Source organism: Delphinapterus leucas, chromosome 1 (genome assembly GCF_059928025.1).
Source record: "Delphinapterus leucas isolate spDelLeu-1000000601 "Yukka" chromosome 1, BTC_Dleu_Yukka2, whole genome shotgun sequence".
Taxonomy (NCBI): Eukaryota; Metazoa; Chordata; class Mammalia; order Artiodactyla; family Monodontidae; genus Delphinapterus; species Delphinapterus leucas.
The window spans coordinates 33569623-33595503 of record NC_143129.1 but is presented as its reverse complement, the minus strand read 5'-3'; the positions used below and the strand labels follow the sequence as shown (position 1 = coordinate 33595503).

Here is a 25881-nt window from a genome sequence, read left to right as displayed (position 1 = left end):
CCATGGTAAAATACTAAACAATGAATTTTAAAATCTAATTTCTTTCATAGAAAGAAGTTTACAGAGAATGGAATTTTATTTCTTGCAAACATGAGGCAGAATAGTCTTCCTCGTATTTATTTTCTCAATTGTCTCTAATTTATCACTGCCCTCTACTACACAGAGTTTAAAATTCTCCTTTCATTTGCCGCACTTATTGTGTTGTGGTAGTTAGGGGTTGTTTTTGGAGGGGGCACAAGGAGTAAATGACGGCAGAGAAACAGAAGAAAAGAACATTTCTATTACTGAGGACCAAGGGTGTCATCTCCTTTAATCCTTGTAGTAACTGAGCAGGTTTGGTTTGACTATTCCCATTTTATATGAGGCAATCAAGGTTCACAAAAGTTAAACTGCTCAAGTTGCAGGTGAAAAGGTCAATATTGATCCCATCTAAGTCCAACATCAATGGTCATTTCCACTTCACCACACTGTCTCCCATCTTCAAAAAGCCTGGTACCAACTTAACTAGGTACTTTAACTCTGTTCACATTATTTTCTCCATTTTGACAAGACTATAATGACTGACTTTTATCAGAAGCTGGTTGAACTCAAGATACATCATATCTAAAGTATCTTTTTTTTTTTTTTTTTTTTTTTTAATCCAGAGCTATAAATGACACTCAGAGGAGGAGATGTAGCAGGTGGGGAAGCAGAGAGAAGAGGGCAGAAGTTTTTACCTTGGCACCTTTATTCTTAATTAAACCACAAGGACTACAAGTGATCATTATTTACTTGTTCTGTTTTGACAAGCCGTATGTCAGCAATCTATACTTTTTTCTTCCGTAGCAAAGATGTCATACTTATCAAGCTCTAAATTTTGGGGTTGTAACTTCCCCCTCTTTGGAAAACTTGAGCAATGGCCCAGACGCAGACTTCTAATACTTCCACTCTCCAGCTCTCACACTTTCTCCTCACCGTTCCTTCATTTCTATTGCTATTACCTTTTTTGAAGATCTTTTTCATCTTGATGGAAAAAATGAAAGCACAATTGTTCCCTGTTGTCTATGAATATTATATCACCTTTATCAAATGTTGTTATTTGATACTTAATTTTTTTTTTTTTTTTGTGGTACGCAGACCTCTCACTGCTGTGGCCTCTCCCGTTGCGGAGCACAGGCTCCGGACGCGCAGGCTCAGCGGCCATGGCTCACGGGCCCCAGCCGCTCTGTGGCATGTGGGATCTTCCCGGACCGGGGCACGAACCTGTGTCCCCTGCATCGGCAGGCGGACTCTCAAAAGCTGTGCCACCAGGGAAGCCCTAATACTTTATTCTTGATGCTCTTGTTCCAAATATCGGGCTGGCCAAAAAGTCTGCTTGAGTTTTTCATATGATGTTACCGAAAAACCCAAACAAACTTTTTGGCCAAACCAATGTTACTTGGATGGAGGGCTACATGAACTTCTTTCACTTCAGTCATGACATAATCTTCAGCACCTAGTCCTTCTTAAATTGTAGAACATGCTGCTTGTCTATATTGCCCTTCACTACATTCCCTTCTTTCCTTCTGCATCTTCCAATTCCCAGTATTGGAATACATCAATCTCTACTTTCTCACTTTTATTGATATATTCCACATCTCAAGGGGAATAAAATCACAAACATACTGACTAGCACCATTATAATGCCCTCTCTAATCTCAGCTGAATCTTCTTAGGATTCTTTAACTCATCCCTACCAAGGTCATTCTTCCATTCCTCAGTATGAATGTTTCAAAACTTTCCCAGGCCTCCTACCAGGCCTGGTATGTATAATGAAATGTACACACAACCCCACAAAGTCACCTTACCTAGTTAAACTACTGAGCTGAGATTGGCACCGAGGTCTATCTGACTTTTATTAAGCCCAGGAGATTTTCATTAAGTTGTCTTTCTTTATCTCAACCTCACTCCCACAGTTTCATCCTACTTCCTACTCAGAATAGAGGTCATTAACCTCTTACCTTCATAGGTATACTCATTCCCTTGGTGACTTCATTCAGACTATGACCCTAAATACAGTCTATATGGTGATCATGGACTTCCACATTTGTGTCTCAAATGCAGGCTTCTTCCCTAAACTCCAGAAATGCTTATTTGACATGGATGTCTAATAGATGCCTTTAACTTGAGTGTCTAACAGAAATATCAAATTTGACATGTCCAAAACCTAATTTCTAATCTCCCATGAAAAGGTTTGTTTCTCCACAGAAAAAAAATCATCCCCATTGCTGCAAATGGCAACAGCATCCTTCCAGGTGCTCAGGCCAAAAACCTGGCAATGATCCTCAACTCCTTACTTTCTCTCATACCCTACATTCAATCTGTCAGGCAATCCTGATGGCTCTTCATCAAAATATACCCCTGATTGATTACGTCTTACCACCTCCACTGCTAATACCCTAATGTAAGCCACTATATCAATTATCTGGATTATTGCCATTAACTCCTAACAAACTCCCTGCTTCCAACCCACAGTCTATTCTCAACACTGCAGCCAAAGTGATGATATTAAAATGAAAATTATATCATGTTACTATACTGCTTAAAAACTTCCAATGGCTTCCCATTACACTGAGTAAAAACCAATATCCTTACAACATCTACCACTACCCTAAACAACCCTCCACTACTTTTACTCTACACAAGCCACGCTAGACTAGATTCCTAGCTATTTTAAAAATATGCTCCTTCCTCAGTGCTTTTTTGATTGTGATTTCCTCTGTCTGGAATATTCTTCCTCCCAAATACCTGAAGTCTTCCTCCCAAATATCTGAAGTCTTCCTCCCAAATACCTTGCTTCCTCATTTCCTTCCAATGTTCACTGAAATTTCACTTTCTCAGTGAGGTCTTCTGTGATCATTCTATTTAAAACTACAAAACCCACAAAAATCACAAACACTACTATTCCTTGTTTCCCTACCCTACTTACTTTTTCTCCATGGTATGTATTAATTTCTTACATACTGCGAGTTACTCATTTGTCATGTGTCCGTTTCCTGACTAAAATGTAATTTCCAGAGGGGAGGAATTCTGGTCAGTCTTATTCATTCACATATTCCCATTGCCTAGGGCAGTAACTAGTAAATAATTAGGTGTTCAATTTATATTTGTTGAAAGAAAGAATGAATGAATCAGTAAATAGTGAATGATAACCCTAGGAATGATGCTAAAGAATGACAGAATCTTCACGACTGCAAGAAGCAAATCCAGAACACAAATCAATGAAATCATACCTCCGATCGCACAATGACAGATGATGAAGATGCAGCAGATCGAAGCAAATACATTGATTATCTGCTTTCTACAGTAAACCACAATCATTTGCACAGTAGATAATACAGAGGTTCATGAGAATCTGAAAGAATGGATCAAAGAAGCTGGCAAATGATAAGAATTTCTGGTTAGGGGCCAGCACTTAATAACTTAAAAGCCAAGGAAAGAGAAGTGTCAGCAGTCAAGTCAAAGCACTGGTTTGATATTTTAATAGGTGTATGTGTAGGAAAGAATGAATTCAGAAGGCCTGGATTGCTCAAACCCTGTACACTCACAAGGAAAATCAATCCTCAGGACGGTCCCTTGGCCAGCTCCTGGGAAATAAGCTCTGATCCCTTGGAATATTCTACCTGGTAAGAGCATTTTTGCACACCAGAGATCTTGGGCCACATGACACCAGTTTGACTAGCCAGTTCATGCAAACAACAGGAAGAATGATGAATGCTGTGTGCCTGATTTTGCTCAGGATGGCTAGGGAAACCACACAGGTGCTGCTTGCCTACATGACTCACTTAAAATAAAAATCCGGGAAACCAAGGCTTGGGTGAGTTTCCTGGGTTGACAACGCTTTGCACATGTTGTCACACATTGTTACTGGGGGAATTAAGTGCATCCATGTGACTTTACTGGGAGAGGACACCTGAAAGGTTTCTCCTGGACTTTGTCCCATATGACTTTCCTTTTGTTGATTTTAATCTGTATGTTATCACTGCAATAAGCGATAACCACTAGTATATCAGCTTTCCTGGATCCGTGATTCCTAATGAAATATTAAGCCTGAGAGTGGTCTTAGGGATCACTGACATTTAGCACCAGAAATAGGACTTGTTAGGAATGACGTCAACAAGATGGAGGGCTAGGAGGTCCCAATATTAGGTTATCCTACAAAAACAACAAGCAACTACAAACTGATGAAAACAGCTTTTGAAAAGCTCTGGACTACAATGAAATCAGAAGAAAGCAATGAAGCAGCATAAACCCTGTAGAGATTTAAAGACGAGGATGGCTGCCAGAAAAGTATAGGAAGCATTTTACCTGTGACATCCCATCCCCTAGACCAGGGCAGTTAGGCACCAGAAAAGATGGCCTCAGAGGGATTTCCCCCTATGGGAAAATAAGAGCAAGAGAACTCCAACAAGCTTCACTGCCATGGCTGTTTGCAGCTTTCACTACTGAGGATTCCCACAGTCTTCACCAACACTGACTGAACTCAGCTAACAGAGCTACCGAAAGTCCACACCACTGCAGCTCCTCTCTGGGGCAGGAGCTGTTGCTGCGGATGACACCTGGCCTCAGGGACCCTAGTCGCTGCTGTGTCTGGCTCCCTGGATCTCAGGATGCCACAAAATCTAGCCATCCACAAAGCCAAGCTGCTGCTGCTCTGAGCCCTACCACTGAGTCCTAATCAGGGCTTTGACCTGCCATACAAGGGCTACTACTCTGTCTCCTGCCTTCCATGTCCCACCTTAGGGCTCTACCATGCCACAACCAGGGCCATGGCTGCTCTGCTTGTGTTCCACTCCCAGGATCCAGTTGCAGCTTTGACCTGCCGTAAATGGGGCTGTGCCACTGCTCTGTATCCTGCCACTGGGTCCCAAGTTGTAGCTTTGACCAGTCATAACTTGGGCTGCAATACCACTGCTCTGCACCCTACCCCTGGGTCCTAAGACAGGACTTTGACCTGTCATAAGGAGCCATCCTGCTGCTGCTCTGCACCCTGCCCCTAGGGTCCCGACACACATCTTTAATGGGCCATTACCAAGCAATGTTGCCACTGTTCTGCAACCACCCCTGGGTCCTAAATTGTGGCTTTGATCTGTCATCATCAGGCTGTGCTGCTGCAACCCTGTTCCCTGTCCCTGGGTTTCTGTCACCACTTGACCTGCCATTACAGGGCCACATGCTGCTGCTCAGCACACCGTCCTTGGGGTTCCAAGTCAGAGCTGTGACCCACCATAACTGGGGCAGGTGGCACTACATCTGCTCTATACCCTGCCCCCGGGGTTGAAAGTCAGGGCTTTGAACTGTCCATCAGTAGATTGTGCTGTTGGAGCTCTGCAACCGCCCCCAGAGTTCTAAGTTGCTGCTATGACGCAACATCACTGGGGCCAATCTGTTACTGTTCTGTAACTGCCCCGTGGGTCCTAGGCCATGGTTATGACTCACCATTGCTGAGGCCAAGATGCGGCTGCTATAAAACTGAACCCTGAGGCCAGAGTCAGGTATTTGACCAACCATCTATAAGAAGTACACTACTGTACTCTGGCTCTGGGTCCCAAGCCACTGCTGAACCCTGTCATCCCAGGAATCCTGCTGCTACTGCATTCCCCTTTACCCCAGGGCCTGAGTCACTGTGGTGATTCCCAGGAACCCAGACCCCAGTTCCATGGGAAGTCTTCACGTGCCTGCACCAGTGAAACCAGTGCCACTGCCACTGTAAGTGTACCTGTGACCCCACGACTCAGGTGTTGTGTTAGCTCTGTGCGCACCAGGTGCCAGAATACCAGCTCCACTGATGCCCCAAGTGTCAGCACACCAGCCCTGTCATCAAGAGGGATTCCCTTGGCTAGAATTTTGACAGGCAGAAAAGAATAGTAGGATCCCTGCAGCTTTTGCCACCACTGTCACCCACATCTTCTAAAAGAAGATGTCACAATCTATGCTGATGTTGATCTCAGCTGACAGAGCTGCATGGAAAGGACTTTAGTGTGCCCTCCCTGGAACCAGAGACACTGCACCCTACCCAGCTGGCATATTCACAGTCATCTTAAGGTGATAATCTTTCCCCAGTGAAGCTAGTCTTTAAAAGCTGAAAAAGGCAACTGCTCCCTTGAATGCATGATTATCAACTCAAAGACATTAGAAACATGAAGAAGCAAGAAAACACGACATCACCAAAGGTACACAAGAATTTTCCAATAACTGACACCAAAGAAATGGATTTGAGTTACATGAAAAAGAATTCAAAGTGTTTAAGGAAGCTTAGCAAGATTCAAGTGAACACAGAGAGACAGCTAAATGAACTCAGAAGAACAATACATGAACAAAACAAGAAGTTTGACAAACTAGTAGAAATGATAAAAAAAAAAAGAACCAATCAGAAATTCCAGAGCTGGAGAATACAAAGATTGAAATGAAAAGTGAAATAGAGAAATTCAACAGTAGGCTCAATAAGGCAAAAAAAAACAATGTATGAACTTGAACACAGATCCCTTGACATTTTCCAGTCAAAGAAAAAGATGTAAGAATGAAAGAGTAAAGAAAGCCTCTGTGATTTATGGGATACCACAAATGAGACAATATTCAAATTATAGAAATCCAGAAAAGGAAGGGACAAAGGAACACAAAATATATTTAAAGAAATAAGGGCTTAAAACTTCTCTAAGCTGGAGAGAGATATGGACACCCAGGTACACAAAGCCCAAAGCTCCCCAAACAGATTCAACCAAAAGAGATCTTTACCAAGATACACTGCAAACAAGCTCTCAAAAAATATAAGACAAAGAGAGAATTTTGAAAGCAGCAAGAGAAAATGTATTCATCACATACAAAGAAACTCCAATAAAGCTATCAGCATATTTTTCAACAGAAATCTTGCAGGCCAGGAGAGAGTGAGATGATATATTCAAAGTGCTCAAAGAAAAAAAGAACTATCAACTTAGAACACTTTACCCAGCAACCCTGTCCTTTAAAAATGAAGGAAAGATAAAGACTTCCCCAGAAAAACAAATGTTGAGGAAATTTATCAGTAGACAGCTTTACATAAAATGTTAAAGGGAGTTCTTCAAGCTGAAATGAAAAGATATTAATCAGTAACATAAAAACATATAACATATAAAATTCACTGGTAAAGGTAATTATACAAATCTGAAACACTCTAAAACTGCAGTGGCAGTGTGTAAGTCACTTTGATCTCTAGCATACAGGTTAAAAGACAAAGCATCAAAAATAATTATAGCTACAATATTTTGTTAATGGACACAGAATATAAAAAATATAAATTGGGACATCAATAACATAAAATGTTAGGGGGGGAAGTAAATGTGTAGGACTTTTAAAATCAATTGAAGTTACAATGTTATCAACTTAAAATAGACTGCTATAACTGTAAAATTATTATGAACAGCAGGGTAATCACAAAGCAAAGAACTCTGATACACAAATGATAAAAAGAATCAAATATACCACTATATAAAATGAACAATTCACAAAGAAAGCAAGCAAGAGAGGAAGAAAAGAAAAAAGAAACTATAAAATAATTAGAAAGCAATTAACCAGATGGTGATAGTAAATCTTTCATCATCAATAATTCCTTAAAATATAAATGGTTTAACATCTCCAATTAAAAAACACAGAGTTGCTGAGTAGATAAAAAAACAAAACCCAACTACATGCTACCTAAAACAGACTCACTTAAGCTTTAAGGAAACTCATATGATGAAAGGGAAGGGATGGAAGAGGATATTCCATGTAAATGGAAACCAAAAGAGACAAGGAGTAGCTATACTTCTATCAGACAAATAGACTTTAAGCCGAAAGTTGTAAGAATTGAACTTTAGCTTCAATTTCAACTTTAAGTCAAAAGTTGTAAGAGAAAAAGAAGTTCATTATATAATGATAAAGGGATCGATTCATCAAGAGGACATAACAATTGTAAATATATACACACCAAATATGAGAGCATCAAAATATATTAAACAATTGTCACCAAATATAAAGGCTGAAATAGACAGCAATGCAATAATAGTAAAGGACTTCAGCACCCCACTTTCAACAATGGAAAGATCATCCATATAGAAAATCAACAAGACAATAATGGATTGAACTACACTTTAGAGCAAATGGACCTAACAGATATATACAAAAGATTCCATCCAACGGCTTCACAATACATATTCTTCTCAAGTACACACACAACATTCTCTGGGATAGAGTATATGTTAGATCACAAAACAAGTCATAACAAATTTCAGAAGATTAAAATTATACCAACTATAGTTTCCAACCACTGTAGTATGAAACTAAAAATAACAGGAGTGAAGCTGGAAAGCTCACAATTATATAGAAAATAAGCAAAACACTTCTGAAGAACCAGTGAGTCAAAAAAGAAATCAAAAGGGAAATCAAAAAATTCTTGAGACAAAAGAAATGGAAACACAGTGCACCAAAATTTTTGTAATGTAGAAAAAGAATAGGAAAGTTGGTAGTGATAAATGCCTACATTAAGAAAAAAGAAAAATCTAAAATAAAGAACCTAATTTTACACCTTAAGGATCTAGAAAAAGAACACAGTAAGCCCACAGTTGACAGAAGGAAGCAGATAATATAGATTAGAGCAGAAATGAATGAAACAAAGATTAGAAAGACACTTTTTAAAAAAATCAACAAAACTAAGAGTTGGCTTTTTGAAAAGACAAAATTTACAAACCTTTAGCAAAACAAATTAAGAAAAGAGGAGAGGGATCCCCTGGTGGCGCAGTGGTTAAGAATCCACCTGACAATGCAGGGAACACAGGTTCAAGCCCTGGTCCAGGAAGTTCCCACATGCTGCGGAGCAACTAAGCCCATGCATGACAACTACTGAGCCTGCGTGCTACAACTACTGAAGCCCGCATGCCTAGAGCCCATGCTCTGCAACAAAAGAAGCCAACGCAATGAGAAGCCCGCACACCGCAACGAAGAGTAGCTCCCACTTGCTGCAACTAGAGAAAGCCCACATGAAGCAACTAAGACCCAATGCAGCCAAAAATAAATAAACAAAATAAATTAATTTAAAAAAAAGAAATGAGGAGAGATGACTCAAATGAAATCATAAACAAAAGGGGAGAACATTCAAAACTGATACCACAGAAATATAAAGGATCATAAGGGTCAGTGAACAATTATATGATAACAAATTAGATAACTCAGAAAAAATGGATAAATTCCTAGAAACATACAACTTACCAAGACTGAATCATGAAGTAATAGGAAGTCTGAACAGATGAATAATGAACATGGAGTTTGCATCAGTAATCACAAATCTCCCAAAAAATAAAAGCCCAGGAGCAGATGGCCTCACTGGTAAATTCTATCAACATTTAAAGAAAAATTAATACCAGTCCTTCTTCTGAAACTCTTCAAGAATATAGAAGATCACAAAACACTCTAAACTCATTTTATTAGGCCAGTGTTACCAGGATACCAAAAAGCACACAACACCACCACAGAAAAAGAAAATTACAGACCAATATCTTTGATGAATATAGATGCAAAACTCCCAAATAAGATATCAGAAAACTGAATTCAATAATACATTAAAAGGATCATACACCACAATCAAGTGGGATTTATTCCAGAGATGCCAGGATGGTTCAACATCTGCAAATCATTCAACGTCATACACCCCATTAACAAGAGGAAGGATAAAAATCATATGATCATTTCAATAGATAAAGAAAAAGCATCTGACAAAATTCAACATCCATTTCTGATAAAATCTCTCAACAAAGTGGCTATAAATGGAACATACCTCAGCATAATAAAGGCCATATATGACAAATTCACAGCTAACATCACACTCAGTGGAAAAAAGCTGAAAGCTTTTCCTCTAAGAACAGGAGCAACACAGGAGGCCCAACCTACCACTTTTATTTAGCATTGTATTGGATGTCCTAGCCAGAGCAATTAGACAATAAAAAAATAAAATAAAATAAAAGGAATCTAAATCAGAAAGGAAGAAGTAAAACCATCTCTATTTGCATAAGCATAATCTTATATACAGAATACCCTAAAGAGCAGTAGAACTAATAAACAAATGCAGTAAAGTTGCAGGATACAAAATCAATATACAAAAATTAATTGGTTTCTATACACTAATAACAAAGTCTCAAAAAGAGAGAAGTTTTTAATTAAAAAAATACCATTTATAACAGCATTAGAGAAATTAAAATACTAAAGAACAAATTTAAACAAGGAGGTAGAAGACCTGTACACCTAAAACTACAAGGCTTTGATAATTTAGTGCAATCCCTATCAAAATTCCAATGACATTTTTTACAGAAATAGAACAAAAAACCTAAAATGTGTATGTAACAACAAAGACCCCAAATAGCCAAAGCAATCTTGAGAAAGAACAAAGCTAGAGACATCATGCTCCCTGATTTCAAACTATATTGCAATACTATACTCGTCAAAATGACATTGTATTGGCATAAAGACAAACACAAATATCAATGGAACAGAACAGAGTGCCCAAAAATAAACCCATGCATATACGGTCAATTAACTTACAACTAAGGAACCAAGAACACACGATGGGGAAAGGACACTCTCTTCAATAAATGGTGCTAGGAAAACTAAGAAGCCACAAGCAAAAGAATGAAACTGGACCACTTTCTTACACCATACACAAAAATCAACCCCAAATGGATTAAAAACTTGAATGTAAGAGCTAAAACACGAAATTACTAGAAAAAATATAGGTGGTAAGCTTCTTGACACCAGTTGTGTCAATTAATTTTTTAAATTTGATATCATAAAGAAAAATCAATAAATGGCTTATGCATAGCAAAGGAAACTATCAACAAAATGAAAATAAAACCTACTAAATGGGAGAAAATATTTGCAAGTCATATATCTGGTAAGGGTTTAATATCCAAAATATTAAGAACTCATATAACTTAATAGCAAAAAGCAAACAATCTGATTGAAAAATGGTCAGAGGATCTGAATAAACAATTTTCCACAGAAAATATACAGATGGCCAACAGGTACATGAAAAGGTGCTGAACATCACTAACCATCACAGAAATGCAAATCCAAACCACATAGAGCTATCACCTCACACCTGTTAGAATGGCAAGAAATAAATGTTGGCGAGGGTGCGGAGAAAAGAAACCCCCGTACACAGCAGGTGAGAATGTAAACTGATGTAGCCACTATATAAAACAGTATGGAAATTTGTCAAAAAAATTAAAACTACAATCTGATCCAGCAACTAAACTTCTGGGTATTTGTCCAAAGGAAACAAAATCACTATTGTGAAAAGAAAGCTGCACTTCCCTGTAGTTGCAGCATTATATACAATAGCCAAGACATGGAAACAATTTATAAATCCATGTATCCATCAATGGATGAATGGAAAAAGAAAATGTGATACACACAGTGGAATATTATTCAGCCACAAAAAGAAGTAAATCTTGCCACTTGCAATAATATGGAAGGGCCTTGAGGGCATTTTGCTAAGTGAAATAAGTCAGTGAAAGACAAATACTGTTTGATTCCACTTATATGTGGAGGAAGGAACGAAGGGAGAAAGAAACAGAGAAAGAGAGAGAGAGAGAGAAAGGGAGGGAGGGAGGAAGACAGAGAAAGAAGAAAGAAAGAAAGAAAGAAAGAAAGAAAGAAAGAAAGAAAGAAAGAAAGAAAGAGAAAGAAAGAAGAGAAAGAAAGGCATGAACTCACAGAGAACAGCAAGAAGCAGTAGGTGGGTAAAATGGGTGATGGTGGTCAAAAGGTACAAAATTCTGAATGAAAACAGAAATCAACCACAGAAAGAAAAATGTGAAAAGAACAAACATGGGGAGACTAAACAACATGCTACTTAAAAATCAATGAGTCAACGATGAAATCAAAAAAGGAATCAGAAAATACTTCTAGGCAAATGAAAATGATAACACAATCTTACAAAATCTATGGGATACAGCAAAACAGTGTTAAGAGAAAAGTACATAGGGATACAGGCCTTCCTCAAGAAACAAGTAAAATCTCAAATAAACAACCTAACCTACCACCTAAAAGAATTAGAAAAAGAAGAACAAACAAAACCCAAAGTCAGCAGAAGACAAGAAATTATAAGATCAGAGATTGAATAAATAAAATAGATTTAAAAAACCCAGAAAAGATCAATAAAACCAAGAGCTGTTTATTTTGAAAAGATAAAAATTGAAAAACCTCTAGCCAAGCACACCAAGAAGAAAAGAGAGAGGACCCAAATAAAGAAAATAAGAAATGAAAGAGATGTAACAACAACCAATACCACAGAAATACAAAAAATCAGAGAATACTATGAAGAGCTGTATGCCAAAACACTGGACAACCTAGAAGAAATGTACACCTCTAAAAACATACAGTCTGCCAAAACTAAGTCAAGAAGAAACAGATAATTTGAACACACCAATCACTAGATGTGAAAGAGAATGTGTCATTTTAAAATTCTGTCAAACAAAAATCCAGGACCAAACTGCTTCACTGGGGATTCTAACAAACAAACAAAGAAGAACTCATAACAATCCTTCTCAAACTATTCTGAAAAAATGAAAGAGGAGGGAACCCTTCCAAATTTATTCTATGAGGCCACCATCACCTGGATACCAAAACCAGACAAAGACATTACAAAAAAAATTATAAGCCAATATCTTTGATAAATTTAGATGCAAAAATCTTCAACAAAATATTAGCAAACTGAATCCAACATGACAAAAAGGACCATGCACCATGATCAACTCGGATTCATTCCAGGGCCAGAAGGATGGTTCAACATATACAAATCAATCAATGTGATATACCACATTAAAAAAAAGGAAAGGCAAAAACCACATGATCATCTCAATAGATGCAGAAAAAGTATTTGACAACATTCATTTATGATAAAAACGTTCACCAAAGTAGGTATAGAGGGAGGGGGAACATATTTCAACATATTAAAGGTCATTTACAGCAAAACAACAGCCAACACAAAATGAACAGTTAAAAGCTGAAAGACTTCCCGCTAAATTCAGGAACAAGACAAGGATTCCCACTCTTACCATTTCTATTCAACATAGCATTGACAGTCTTAGCCACAGCAATCAGATAGGAAAAGAAATAAAAGGTATCCAAATTGGAAGGAAAGAGATAAAACTGTCATTAATTGCAGATGACATGATACTCAATATAGAGAACCCTAAAATTGCCACATAAAAACTATTAGAACTAATAAATGAATTCAGCAAGATAGCAGGATAAAAGACCAATATACACAAATTGGTTTCTTTACACTAATAATGATGTATCAACAAGAAGAAGTAAAAAAAAAATCCCATTTGAAATGGTGTAAAAAAAAAAAAAAACCTAGGAAGAAACTTAACCAAGGAGATGAAGATCTATACATTGAAAACTATAGAACACTGATAAAGGAAACTGAAGATCATTCAATGATGAAATGGAATGCCCATGGATTGGAAGAATTAATATAATTAAAATGGCCATACTACCTATTAAATCTACAGATTTAATGCAATTCCTATCCAAATACCTATGACATTAGTCACAGAGCTAGAACAAATATTCCTAAAATTTATATGGAACAACAAAAGACCCCAAATTGCAAAAGCAATCTTGAGACAGAAGAACAGAGCTGGAAATATCATGCTCCTTGACATTAGACTACATTACAGAGCTACAGTAATTAAAACAGCATGGTACTGGAACAAAAACAAATATATAGCTCAGTGGTACAAAATAGAGAGTCCATAAATAAACCCATGCACCTACAGTCAATCTTTGACAGAGGAGGCAAGTATATAAGATGGAGAAAAGACAGTTTCTTCAACAAGTAGTGATGGGAAAGCTGGATACCTGTGTGTAAATCAGTGAAATTAGAACACTCCCTCACACCATATACAAGAATAAACTCAAAATGATTTAAACACCTAAATATAAGACAAGACATCATAAAAATCCTAGAAGAGAACATAGGCAAAACATTCGAGGACATAAATTGAAGCAATATTTTCTTAGGTCAATATTCAAAAACAAAAGAAATAAAAGCAAAAATAAAAAATGGGACCTAATTAAACTTAAAAGCTTTTGCACATCAAAGGAAACCATCAACAAAACAAAAAGACAACCTATCGAATGGGAGAAAAATATCTGCAAATGATGCTACCAACAAGGAGTTAATATCTAAAATATATAAGCAGGTCATGGAACTCAATATTAACAAAAAAAACAATCCAATTAAAAAATGGGCAGAAGACCTAAGTAGACATTTCTCCAAAGAAGATGCACAACATAACTAATTATTAGAGAAATGCAAATCAAAATCACAATGAAGTATCACCTCACACCTGTCAGAATGACTATCATCATGAAGTCCACAAATAATACATGTTGGAGAGGGTAGGGAAAAAGGGAACCCTCCTACATTGTTGGTGGGTATGTAAATTGGTGCAGCCACTATGGAAAACAGTATGGAGATGCTTTAAAAAACTAAAAACAGCTACCATATGATCCAGCAATCCCACTCCTGGGCATATATCCAGAAAAAACAAAAACTCTAATTCAAAAAGATACACGAACCTCAATGTTCACAGCAGCACTATTTACAATAGGCAAGACATGGAAATGACCCAAGTGCCCATCAGGAGACGGCTGGCTTAAGAAGATGTGGCATACACACACACAAACACACACACACACACACATATGTATGTATGTATATGTGTATATATATATATATATATATATATATATATATATACGCACACATACACACACAATGGAATATTACTCAGCCATAAAACAGAATGACATAATGCCATTTACAGCAACATGAATAGACCTAGAGATTATTATACTTAGTTAAGTAAGTCAAAGACAAATACTATATGATATCACTTTTATGTGGAATCTAAAAAAAAAAATGAATCTATATACAAAACAGAAACAGACTCACAGACATAGAAGACAAACTTATGGTTACCACAGGGGAGGGACTAATTAGGAGTATGGGATTAACAGATTCAAACTACTATACATAAAATAGATAAGCAACAAGGTTTTACTGTATATCTCGGAATTATATTCAGTATCTTGTAATAACCTATAATGGAATATAATCAGAAAAAATAACTGAATCATTATGCTGTACACTTGAAACTAACACACTATTGTAAATCAACCATAATTTATAATATTTTAATTCTTCAATTTAATAAATAAATATATATATTTTAAAATACAAATTATAGTTATAAAATAAAGAATTCGTGGGGATTTAGTGTACAGAATGATAAATACAGTTAATAATACCATAATGTATGTTTGAAACTTGCTAGAAGAATAAATCTTAAAAGGTCTGACCACAAAAAATAAAGCTTGTAACTACGTGTGGTGATGGATTTTAAGTAGAAGTATCGTAGTGATCATTTTAGTTTTATTATTGTAGTGTTTTAAAGTTATTAATAATGCTTTTCTATTCAATGATTACATAAAATCTATGCTAATAATCTATTCTATTCACCATTTTATTTAATAATAAAAACTCAGAATATTGGGGGGAAATATCAAAAAGTATCACTACTGAAATTAGTGATATAGGTCACAAATATATAGTGAAAACATTATCCCAAACACACAAACACAGAATAAATATTTCGCTCTCAAAGGAATACAATAGATTCTAATAGTCAGAGGATATTACAAACTTTGAAACTTTTAATACTGTAAATAAATATCAATATACAGGTATTATTGTAGCTGTAGCCTACAATCAACATTTTGGTTATTTAATGGAATTTCTACAGTTTAGTCATGTGCATGCGTGAACACGCACACTTGTGGACACCATAAACAAAAATTTAATAATCAACTCTAGTAACCAGTTACCTTGGCAATAATAACTTCCTTCTTCAGAATCTTCATAGCATAGTATTTTCCACTTGCTTTCTCTCGAACCAAAATAACTTTCCCAAAAGTGCCTTTACCTAGTAGTTTCAAATAGTCAAAATCATTCATTGTCTGAAAAATACAAATGAAAATACATAATATGAAACATTTGATGCAATTTATTTGTAAACTTATATGTATATATTTGCATTATCTACTCAAAATCAAATTTTACCAACTTCTAAGCACACTTAAATGATGAAGAATCAGAATGGCACTGGCTTTCTCATAACCAATCATGGATGCTGGAAATAATTTAAGCAATTCGCAGATAGTGGAGACAGTAATTTTAAACGTAGAATCTCACAACTACTCAAATTACTAGTAAGGGCAAAGGGAAAATAAAATCATTTTCACTCACTTCCAAGAACTCAAGTTTCTAAGGATTTAGTAGTGCCACTACTCCCAGACAATGTGACAATCAAAAATGTCCTCCACAAACATTTCCAAATATATCTAAGAGAAAAGGATTGAAGGGAGTGTTTGAGAATGTACTCTATCAAAATAAGGATGGACTCCAAGAAAGAGAAAGATACATGTATAAGAAATGTTGAAAACAATTCTGGAGCCCAGTGCAAAGAAACAGAAGAACAACAGCAATATATCTTCTGAGAAAGCAACTGGTCCAATGCAGAAGAAGGAGTCATGGAACTCTAAGAATGTCTTTAATCTGCCTGTTTTCAGTTTCATTTCTCATTCCCATTTCTAAGTAGTAGGTGATTACCAGGATTTTGCCAAGCAGAATTACTATTGCTCCCCATAGCCCCCTCTATGAATGCTTTTCCTACTCTATTTATCCACAAACTTCCAAAATTTTGATAATGTTTCTCCACTAGTGTCCTTCCCTCATACAGCTTTTCATTTTTGTGGACTTGTCCCTTTTAAAAATTCCTCTGCTATTATTTTAATAGGCTTTTAGATGAAAGAGGAGGTATGCTCAGTTTATCATCTTAAATTTAAATTCAGTTTAGAGGGATTTAAAAATAACAATTTAAGGATCTGGGGTTTTATCCTACCAACAATCAGAAGTTATTGAAGATTTTTGTGCCTTTTTAGAATTATTTCTTTACCACCCATTTGAAGTAAATGTCAGAAATGTCTCAAACCGATGACGTCAGGTTCTACCTTAAGAAACTAGAAAAACAGCAAATTAAACCCAAAAGAATTAGAAGAAAAAAATAATAAAGATCAGGGCAGAAATCAATTAGGGACTTCCCCGGTGGTCCAGTGGTTAAGAATGCATGCTTCCATTGCAGGGGGTACGGGTTTGACCCCTGGTCAAGGAAGTGGATTCCTACATGCTGTGTGCATGGCACAATGAGGCCAAAAAAAAAAAAAGAAAGAAAAGAAAAAAGAAATCAATTAAATTTTAAGAAGAAATAAAAGGAGACAAGGTCACGATGGCGGAGGAGTAGGAGGACGTGGAGTTCATCTCTCCCTACAAATGCATCAAGAATACATCTACAAATGGAACAAGTCTCACAGAGCTCAGGCTGAAAGTTAGCAGAGGACCTCGGTCACCTAAAAGGACAAGAAATCCCCATGTAACTGGGGAGGATGAAAGAAAGAAGAAGCAAAAAAGAAGAGAAGAGGTTGCCACATCTTGGGAAGCCCCTCACCAGCAGGGAGATCAGTTGGCACAGAAGGGGAGTTTCGGGGACCATTGGAAGAGAGTGCAGCACCCGGTCTGTGGCAGGCAGGGCAGAGTGAGACCTACACAGATGGTCTGTGCCACAGCCCTGTGTGCCCCAGCCTGAGACGTGTGTCCCAGTGTGTAAAGGGGCTGGGTGCTGGAATATGGGGTTTGGGGAGCAAATCCAGGGAGAGGATTGCTGTTGGCTGTGTGGAGACAGCATGAGACGGGAGTGAGGAAATCCACAACTGGGAATGCTTGTGGAGGAAACTCAGACTGCCATAGCAGGAAAGGGCCACTGTTAAGTGACACAGAAGGGGAGGAGCTGCCATTGCAGTCTTTCTCCCCATGCACTGGCCCTTGCCTCCCTGTGCACTAAGAAGGGCCCCCAAGGGGGCCAGCTCTCTCACGGCCTCTGGCTTCCCTACGTGCCTCATCAATGCCAGGGAAGGCTCTCTTGCACCCATGGTCGAGCACTACAAAGGGCCACCACCGGGGCCAACTATTTCATGCCCACGGCCACTGGTTTCCCCATGCACCCATTGCCACCAGGGGTCCCGTGACTCTGGCTGCTACACAGCCTCCGAGCCCCCTCCTCGCCAGGGCAAACTCATATGCTCCAGGGCAGCCTCACAAGCAGACCCACATGCAGACGTGGGGTTGTAACCACAGCTAAGCCCCAGGGGACATCAACTAAGGAAGAAAAGCTGAAATCTCTCCTCATAGCTGTGCAAACTGTGAAATGACATCTCCAAGACTAGCCTTGTAAACTCAGAGCCTACAGAACATCTGAACAAACAAGCAGTGCTCCCACAGAAAACACACGCTTAGCTTTAGCAGCTGTAGATTCTGTGGGCACATACACATGTAGGTTGGGCCAGGCTAAGGATGGAGCATGCGCCATAGCACCAACAGTGGGTCCAGATACATGATTACTGCAATCCTGGGACCTGACTTCAGTGGATCTCTGTAAATTTAAGAAAACTGAAATCATATCAAGCATTTTTGCGACCACAACACTATGGGATTAGATATCAATTACAGGAAAAAAACTGTAAAAACCACAAACACATGGAGGCCAAACAATACGTTACTAAATAACCAATGGACCACTGAAGAAATCAAAGAGGAAATAAAAACATATCTAGAGACAAACGATAATGAAAGAATGATGATCCAAAACCTATGGGGTGCAGCAAAAGCAGTTCTAAGTGGGAATTTTATAGCGATACAATCTTAACTCAGGAAACAAGAGAAATCTCAAGTAAACAATCTACCTTTACACCTAACACAACTCAACAAAAAAGAACAAACAAAACCTAAAGTTAGTAGAAGGAAAGAAATCATGAAGATCAGAGCAGAAATAAATGAAATAGAGACAAAGAAAACAAAAGCAAAGATCAATGAAACTAAAAGCTGGTTCTTTGAGAAGACTAACAAAATTGATAAACCTTTAGCCAGACTCATAAGGAAAAGAGGGAGAGGACTCAAATCAATAAAATTAGAAATGAAAAAGGAGAAGTTACAAATGACACCACAGAAATACAAAGGATCATAAGAGACTACTACAAGCAACTCTATGCCAATAAAATGGATAACCTAGAAGCAACAGACAATTCCTTAGAAAGGTACAATCTCCTAAGACTGAAACAGAAAGAAATAGAAAACATGAACAGACTAATCACAAGTACTGAAATTGAAACTGTGATTAAAAAACTTCCAACAAACAAAGGTCCAGGACCAGAAGGCTTCACAGGTGAATTCTATCAAATATTTAGAGAAGAGTTAACACTTATCCTTCTGAAACTATTCCAAACAATTGAAGAGAAAAGAACACTCCCAAACCTGCTCAACAACACCACCATCACCCTGATACCAAAAGCAGACAAAGATAACACAAAAAAAGAAAATTACAGGCCAATATCACTGATGAACATAGTCACAAAAATCTTCAACAAAATATTAGCAAATCAAATTCAACAACACATTCAGAGGATCATAAAGATAGCAGACTACAAGGACATGGAGTTCGCATATCCTCACAACTAGGGCACCTACCATGTGGGGGACCACGGAAACCTAAGGGGACAGGAGGAACACCACAGCAACAGAGTAAGACGTGGGGGGGAGGGAGGAGGGAGGAGAAGTGGAGGCAGGATGGAACTGGAGCCTTGGAGGGGCGGCTGGGGGAGGGAAGGGGTTCCCACTCTGGGGAAGCCCACCCACAGTGAGGGGATCAACAAGGATGGCGAAAGACTGTTGGGAGAACAAAGGATTGGAAGGGAATGCAGCCAGTGTTTCCCCTGCCCACTTGGGCCCCAGAAAGCCTGCTGAGGTCCTAATCATCTGATCTCTGTGGTTCCCTCCAGCCATGCTGAGTATAAGCCCCGCCCCCACCCAGAACCTTACCTCTGCACTTCACACTCCAAGACCCCCTCCGACCAAGTTAGGCCTAAACCTTGCCCCCGCACCTCCACCAAGTGCCTTATCTCTGAACTCTGCACTCCGAGGCCCTCTCCAGCAGTGCTGAATATTCAGGTTGCATGGGTCCTGAGACTAGGTCCCGCCCCCTGCCTAAACCTCACTCTCAACTAAGCCCCGCCCCACCCCCACAGCCAAGGCCTTTTCCAGCATTTTTTTCTTTTTAAGGTTGTGGTTCCATTTTATTTTGTTGTTTCATTTTAATTTTTATTTTTTCAAATAAATTTTGAAATTTTTCTAATTTTATTTTATTCTTTATACATTGTTATTGTTCTGCTCATTTTGGATTTCTGCTGCCCACTTTTTTTTTCTGTTGTGGTTCTGTTTTACCTTGTTTTAGTTGTTTCACTTATATTTTTCTTTTTCCTAATATATTTTTTTCTAATTTTATTTTATTTTTTATTGTTTGTTTTTGTACTGCTCCTTTTTTTGAATTTTATTTATTTTTTTCTACAGCAGGTTCTTATTAGTTATCTATTTTATACATATTAGTGTATATATGCCAATCCCAATCTTCCAATTCATCCCACCACCACCAACCCCCACCAGCTGCTTTCCCCCCGGTGTCCATAACGTTTGTTCTCTACATCAGTCACTCTATTTGGTCCTTTTTTTTTCTTCTTCTCTTTTGCCACACCATGTGGTTTGAGGGATTTTAGTTCACAGGCCGGGGATCGGGCCTGAGCTCCTGTGGAGTGTGCGCCAAGCCCAAACCACCGGACTAACAGAGAACCTCAGACCACAGGAAATATTAATCAGAGTGAGGTCTCCCAGAAATCCTCATCTCAACACCAAGACCCGGCTCTAAACAAATGCCTGTAAACTCCAGTGCTGGGTGCCTTGGGCCAAAAAGCCAGTAAGACAAGAACACAGCACCACCCAACAAAAAAAATAAGATGACAAAAAAATATGTTACAGAGGAAGGAAAAGGTAAAAACCTACAAGACCAAATAAATGAAGAGAAAATAGGCAAGCAATATGAAAAAGAATTCAGAGTAATGATAATAAAGATGATCCAAAATATCAACAATACAATGGAGGCACGGATCAAGGAAATACAAGATATGGTTAACAAATACCAGGTACAACTAAAAAACAAACAGTGAACAACACAATAACTGAAATGAAAAATACACTAAAAGGAATCAATAGCAGAATAACTGACGCATTAGAAGGGATAAATGAGCGGGCAGACAGAATGGTGGAAATAACTTCTGAGGAGCAGAATAAAGAAAAGAGACTGAAAAGAACTGAGGACAGTCTCAGAGACATCTGGGACAACATTAAATTAATCAACATTCGAATTGTAGGGGTCCCAGAAGAAGAACAGAAAGAGAAAGGTTCTGAGAAAGTATCTGAAGAAATTAGAGTCGAAAACTTCCCTAACATGGGAAAGGAATTAGTCAATCAAGACCAGGAAGCGCAGAGAGTCCCATACTAAATAAATCCTAGGAGAAACACGGCAAGACACATATTAATCAAACTAACAACAACTAAATTCAAAGAAAAAGTATTAAAAACAGTAAGGAAAAAGCAACAAATAACATAGAAGGGAATCCCTATAAGGTTATCAGCTGATTTTTCAGCAGAAACTGCAAGTCAGAAGGGAGTGGCAGGATATATTTAAAGTGATGAAAGGGAAAAACCTACAAGAAAGATTACTCTACCCAGCAAGGATCTCATTCAGATTCAATGGAGAAATCAAAAGGTTTACAGACAAGCAAAAGGTAAGAGAATTCAGCACCACGAAACCAGCTTTACGACAAATGCTAAAGGAACTTCTCTAGGCAGGAAATGCAAAAGAAGAAAAATACCCACTAAAACAAACCCCGAACAATTAAGAAAATGGTAACAGGAACATACATATCGATAATTGCCTTGAATGTAAACGGATTAAATGCTCCAAGCAAAAGATACAGTCTGGCTGAATGGATACAAAAACAGGACCCATATATGCTATCTACAAGAGACCCTCTTCAGACTGAAGGACACATACAGATTGAAAGTGAGGAGATGGAAAAAGGTATTCCATGCAAAAGGAAATCAAAAGAAAGCTGGAGAAGCAATACTCATATCTGGTAAAATAGACTTTAAAATAAAGATTGTTACAAGACATAAGGAAGGACACTACATAGCAATCAAGGGATCAATCTAAGAAGAAAACATAAAAAGTATAAATATTTATGCACTCAACATGGGAGCAACTCAATATATAAGTAAAATGCTAACAGCGAAAAAAGGAGAAAAAGACAGTAACACAATTATACTGAGAGACTTTAACACCCCACTAACACCAAAGGACACATCATCCAGCAACAAAATAAATAAGGAAAAACAAACTTTAAATCTCACCATAGACCAGATACACTTAATTGATATTTATAGTACATTCCACCCAAAAGAAGCAGAATACACTTTCTTCTCAAGTGCACACGAAAGGTTCTCCAGGATAGATCACACCTTGGGTAAGAAATCAAGCACTAGAAAATTTTTACCAATTGAAATCGTGTCAGACATCTTTTCTAAACACAACGATATGAGATTAGAAATCAAGTAGAGGAAAAAAACTAAAAAACACAAACACATGGAGGCAAAGAACTGCAAAGCTAAAAAACCAAGAGATCATTGAAGAAATCAAAGAGGAAATAAAAAAAATACATAGAGACAAAGGACAATGAAAACATGATGACACAAAACCTACAGAACTCAGAAAAAGCAGATCTAAAAAGGAAGCTTATAGCAATTCAAACTCACCTCAGGAAACAAAAAAATCTCAAATAAATAATCTAATCTTACACCTAAAGCAACTAGAGAAAGAAGAACAAGGAAAGCCCAAAGTCAGTAGAAGGAAAGAAATCATACAGATCAGAGCAGAAAAAAATGAAATAGAAATGAAGAAAATGATAGCAAAGATCAATAAAAACAAAAGTTGGTTCTTTGAGAAGATAAAAAAAAAATGATAAACCTTTAGCCAGACTCATCAAGAAAAAAGTGAGAGGACTCAAGTCTATAAAATTAGAAATGAAAAAGAAGAAATTACAACTGACACTGTAGAAATATACAAAGGATCATAAGAGACTACTACAAGCAACTCTATGCAAATAAAATGGACAACCCGGAAGAAATGGACAAATTATTGGAAAGGTACAACATTCCAAGACTGAACCAGGAAGAAATAGAAAATATAAACAGACCAATCACAAGTAATGAAATTGAAACTGTGATTAAAAATATTCCAACAAACAAAACTGCAGGACCAGATGGTTTCAGAGGTGAATTCCATGAAACACTGAAAGAAGAGCTAACAACTATGCTTCTGAAACTATTCCAAAAAGTTGCAGAGGAAGGAACACTCCCAAACTCGTTTAACAAATCCACCATCACCCTGATACCAAAACCAGAAAAAGATATCACAAAAAAAGAAAATTATGGACCAGTAACACTGATGAACATAGAAGCAAAAATCCTCAACAAAACACTAGCAAACAGAATCCAACAACACATTAAAAGGTCATGCAACATGATCAAGAGGGTTTTATCCCAGGGATGCAACAATTCTTCAATATACGCAAATCAATCAATGTGATACACCATATTAACAAATTAAAGAAAAACCATATAATCATCAATAGATGCAGAACAAGCTTTTGAGAAATTTCAACACCCATTTATGATAAAAACTCTCCAGAAAGTGAGCATACAAGGAACCTACCTTAACATAATAAAGGCCATATATAACAAATACACAGCAAACATCATTCTCAATGATGGATATGAAAGCATATCCTCTAAGGTCACGAACAAAACAAGGATGTCCACTCTCACCACTATTATTCAACACAGTATTCAAAGTCCGAGACATAGCAATCAGAAGAAAAGAAATAAAGGGAATACAAATCGGAAAAGAAGTAAAACTGTCACTGTTTGCAGATGACACAATCCTTTACATAGAAAATCCTAAAGATGCCACCAGAAAAATAGCAGAGCTAATCAGTGAATTGGGTAAAGTTGCAGGATACAAAAGTAATGCACAGAAATCTCTTGTATTCGTATGCACTATGAACAAAAGATCAGAAAAACAAATTAAGGAAACAATCACATTTACCATTGCAACAAAAAGAATAAAATACCTAAGGAGGCAAAAGACCTGTACTCCGAAAACTATAAAACACTTATGAAACAAATCAAAGATGGTAAAAACAAATGGAGAGATAAACCATGCTGCTCGATTGGAAGAATCAATATTATGAAAAGGACTATACTACCAAAAGTAATCTACAGGTTCAGTGTAATCTCCATCAAAATACCAAGGGCATTTTTCACAGAATTAGAACAAAATATTTTACAATTTGTATGGAAACACAAAAGACCCTGAATAGCCAAAGCAATCTTGAGAAAGAAACACGGAGCTGAAGGAATCAGGCTCCCTGACTTCAGACTATACTACAAAGCCACAGTAAACAAGACAGTGTGGTACCAGCACAAAAACAGAAATATAGATCAATGGAACAGGATAGAAAGCCCAGAGGTAAACCCACACACATATGGTCACCTAATCTATGACAAAGGAGGCAAGAATATAAAATGGAGAAAAAAGTCCTCTTCAGTAAGTGGTGCTGGGAAAAGTGGACAACTACATATGAAAGAATGAAATCAGAACACTGCCTAACACCATGCACAAAAATAAACTCAAAATGGATTAAAGACCTAAATGTAAGACTGGACACTATAAAAGTTTTGGAGGAAAACATAGGCAGAACACTTTCTGACATAAATCACAGCAACATCTTTTATGACCCATCTCCTAGAGTAATGAAAATAAAAACAAAAATAAGCAAATGTGACCTAATTAAACATAAAAAGCTTTTGCACAGCAAAGGAAACAATAAACAAGACAAAAAGACAACCCTCAGATTGTGAGAAAATATTTGCAAAAGAAGTAACAGACAAGGGATTAATCTCCAAAATATACAAACAGCTCATGCAGCTCAATAGACATTTCACCAAAGAGGACACACAGATGGCCAAGAGGCACATGAAAAGATGCTCAACAGCACTAATTATTAAAGAAATACAAATCAACATCACAATGAGGTATCACCTCACACCGGTTCAGAATGGCCATCATCAAAAAATCTACAAACAATAAATGCTGGAGAGGGTGTGGAGAAAAAGGAACACTCTTGCACTGTTGGTGGGAATGTAAATTGATATGGCCACTGTGGAGAACGGTATGGCAGTTCCTTAAAAAACTAAAAATAGAACTAGTATATGACCCAGCAATCCCACTACTGGGCATATACCTAGAGAAAACCGTAATTCAAAGAGTCACAGGGACTTACTTGGTGGCACAGTGGTTAAGAATCCACCTGCCAATGCAGGGGACACAGGTTCGATCCCTGGTCTGGGAGGATCCCACATGCCATGGAGCACTAAGCCCATTCACTGCAGCTACTGAAGCCTGTGCACCTAGAGCTCATGCTCCACAACAAAAGAAAACACCGCAATGAGAAGCCTGTGTTACGCAACAAAGAGCAGCCCCCGCTCACCACAACTAGAGAAAGACCGTGCACAGCAACGAAGACCCAATGTAGCTAAAAATAAATAAATAAAATAAATTAATATTAAAAAAATGTCACAGGTACCCCAATGTTCACTGCCGTACTACTTACAATAACCAGGACATGGAAACAACCTAAATATCTACCAACAGATGAAAACATAAAGAAGATGTGGTACATATATATAATGGAATATTACTCAGCCAGAAAAAGAAATAAAATTGG

At 37.6% G+C, this 25881-nt stretch overlaps 1 protein-coding gene across 3 annotated transcripts in view; it reads right to left on the bottom strand.

The window, feature by feature from the left end:
- AKT3 (AKT serine/threonine kinase 3) overlaps positions 1 to 25881 on the bottom strand; it is a 320125-nt gene that overhangs the window by 139980 nt on the left and 154264 nt on the right. For all 3 annotated transcript variants that reach the window (XM_089919467.1, XM_089919426.1, XM_089919512.1), the window contains exon 5: positions 15922 to 16053. In XM_089919467.1, coding sequence (XP_089775593.1) covers positions 15922 to 16053 — 132 coding nt within the window. The remainder of the gene's footprint in view (positions 1 to 15921; positions 16054 to 25881) is intronic.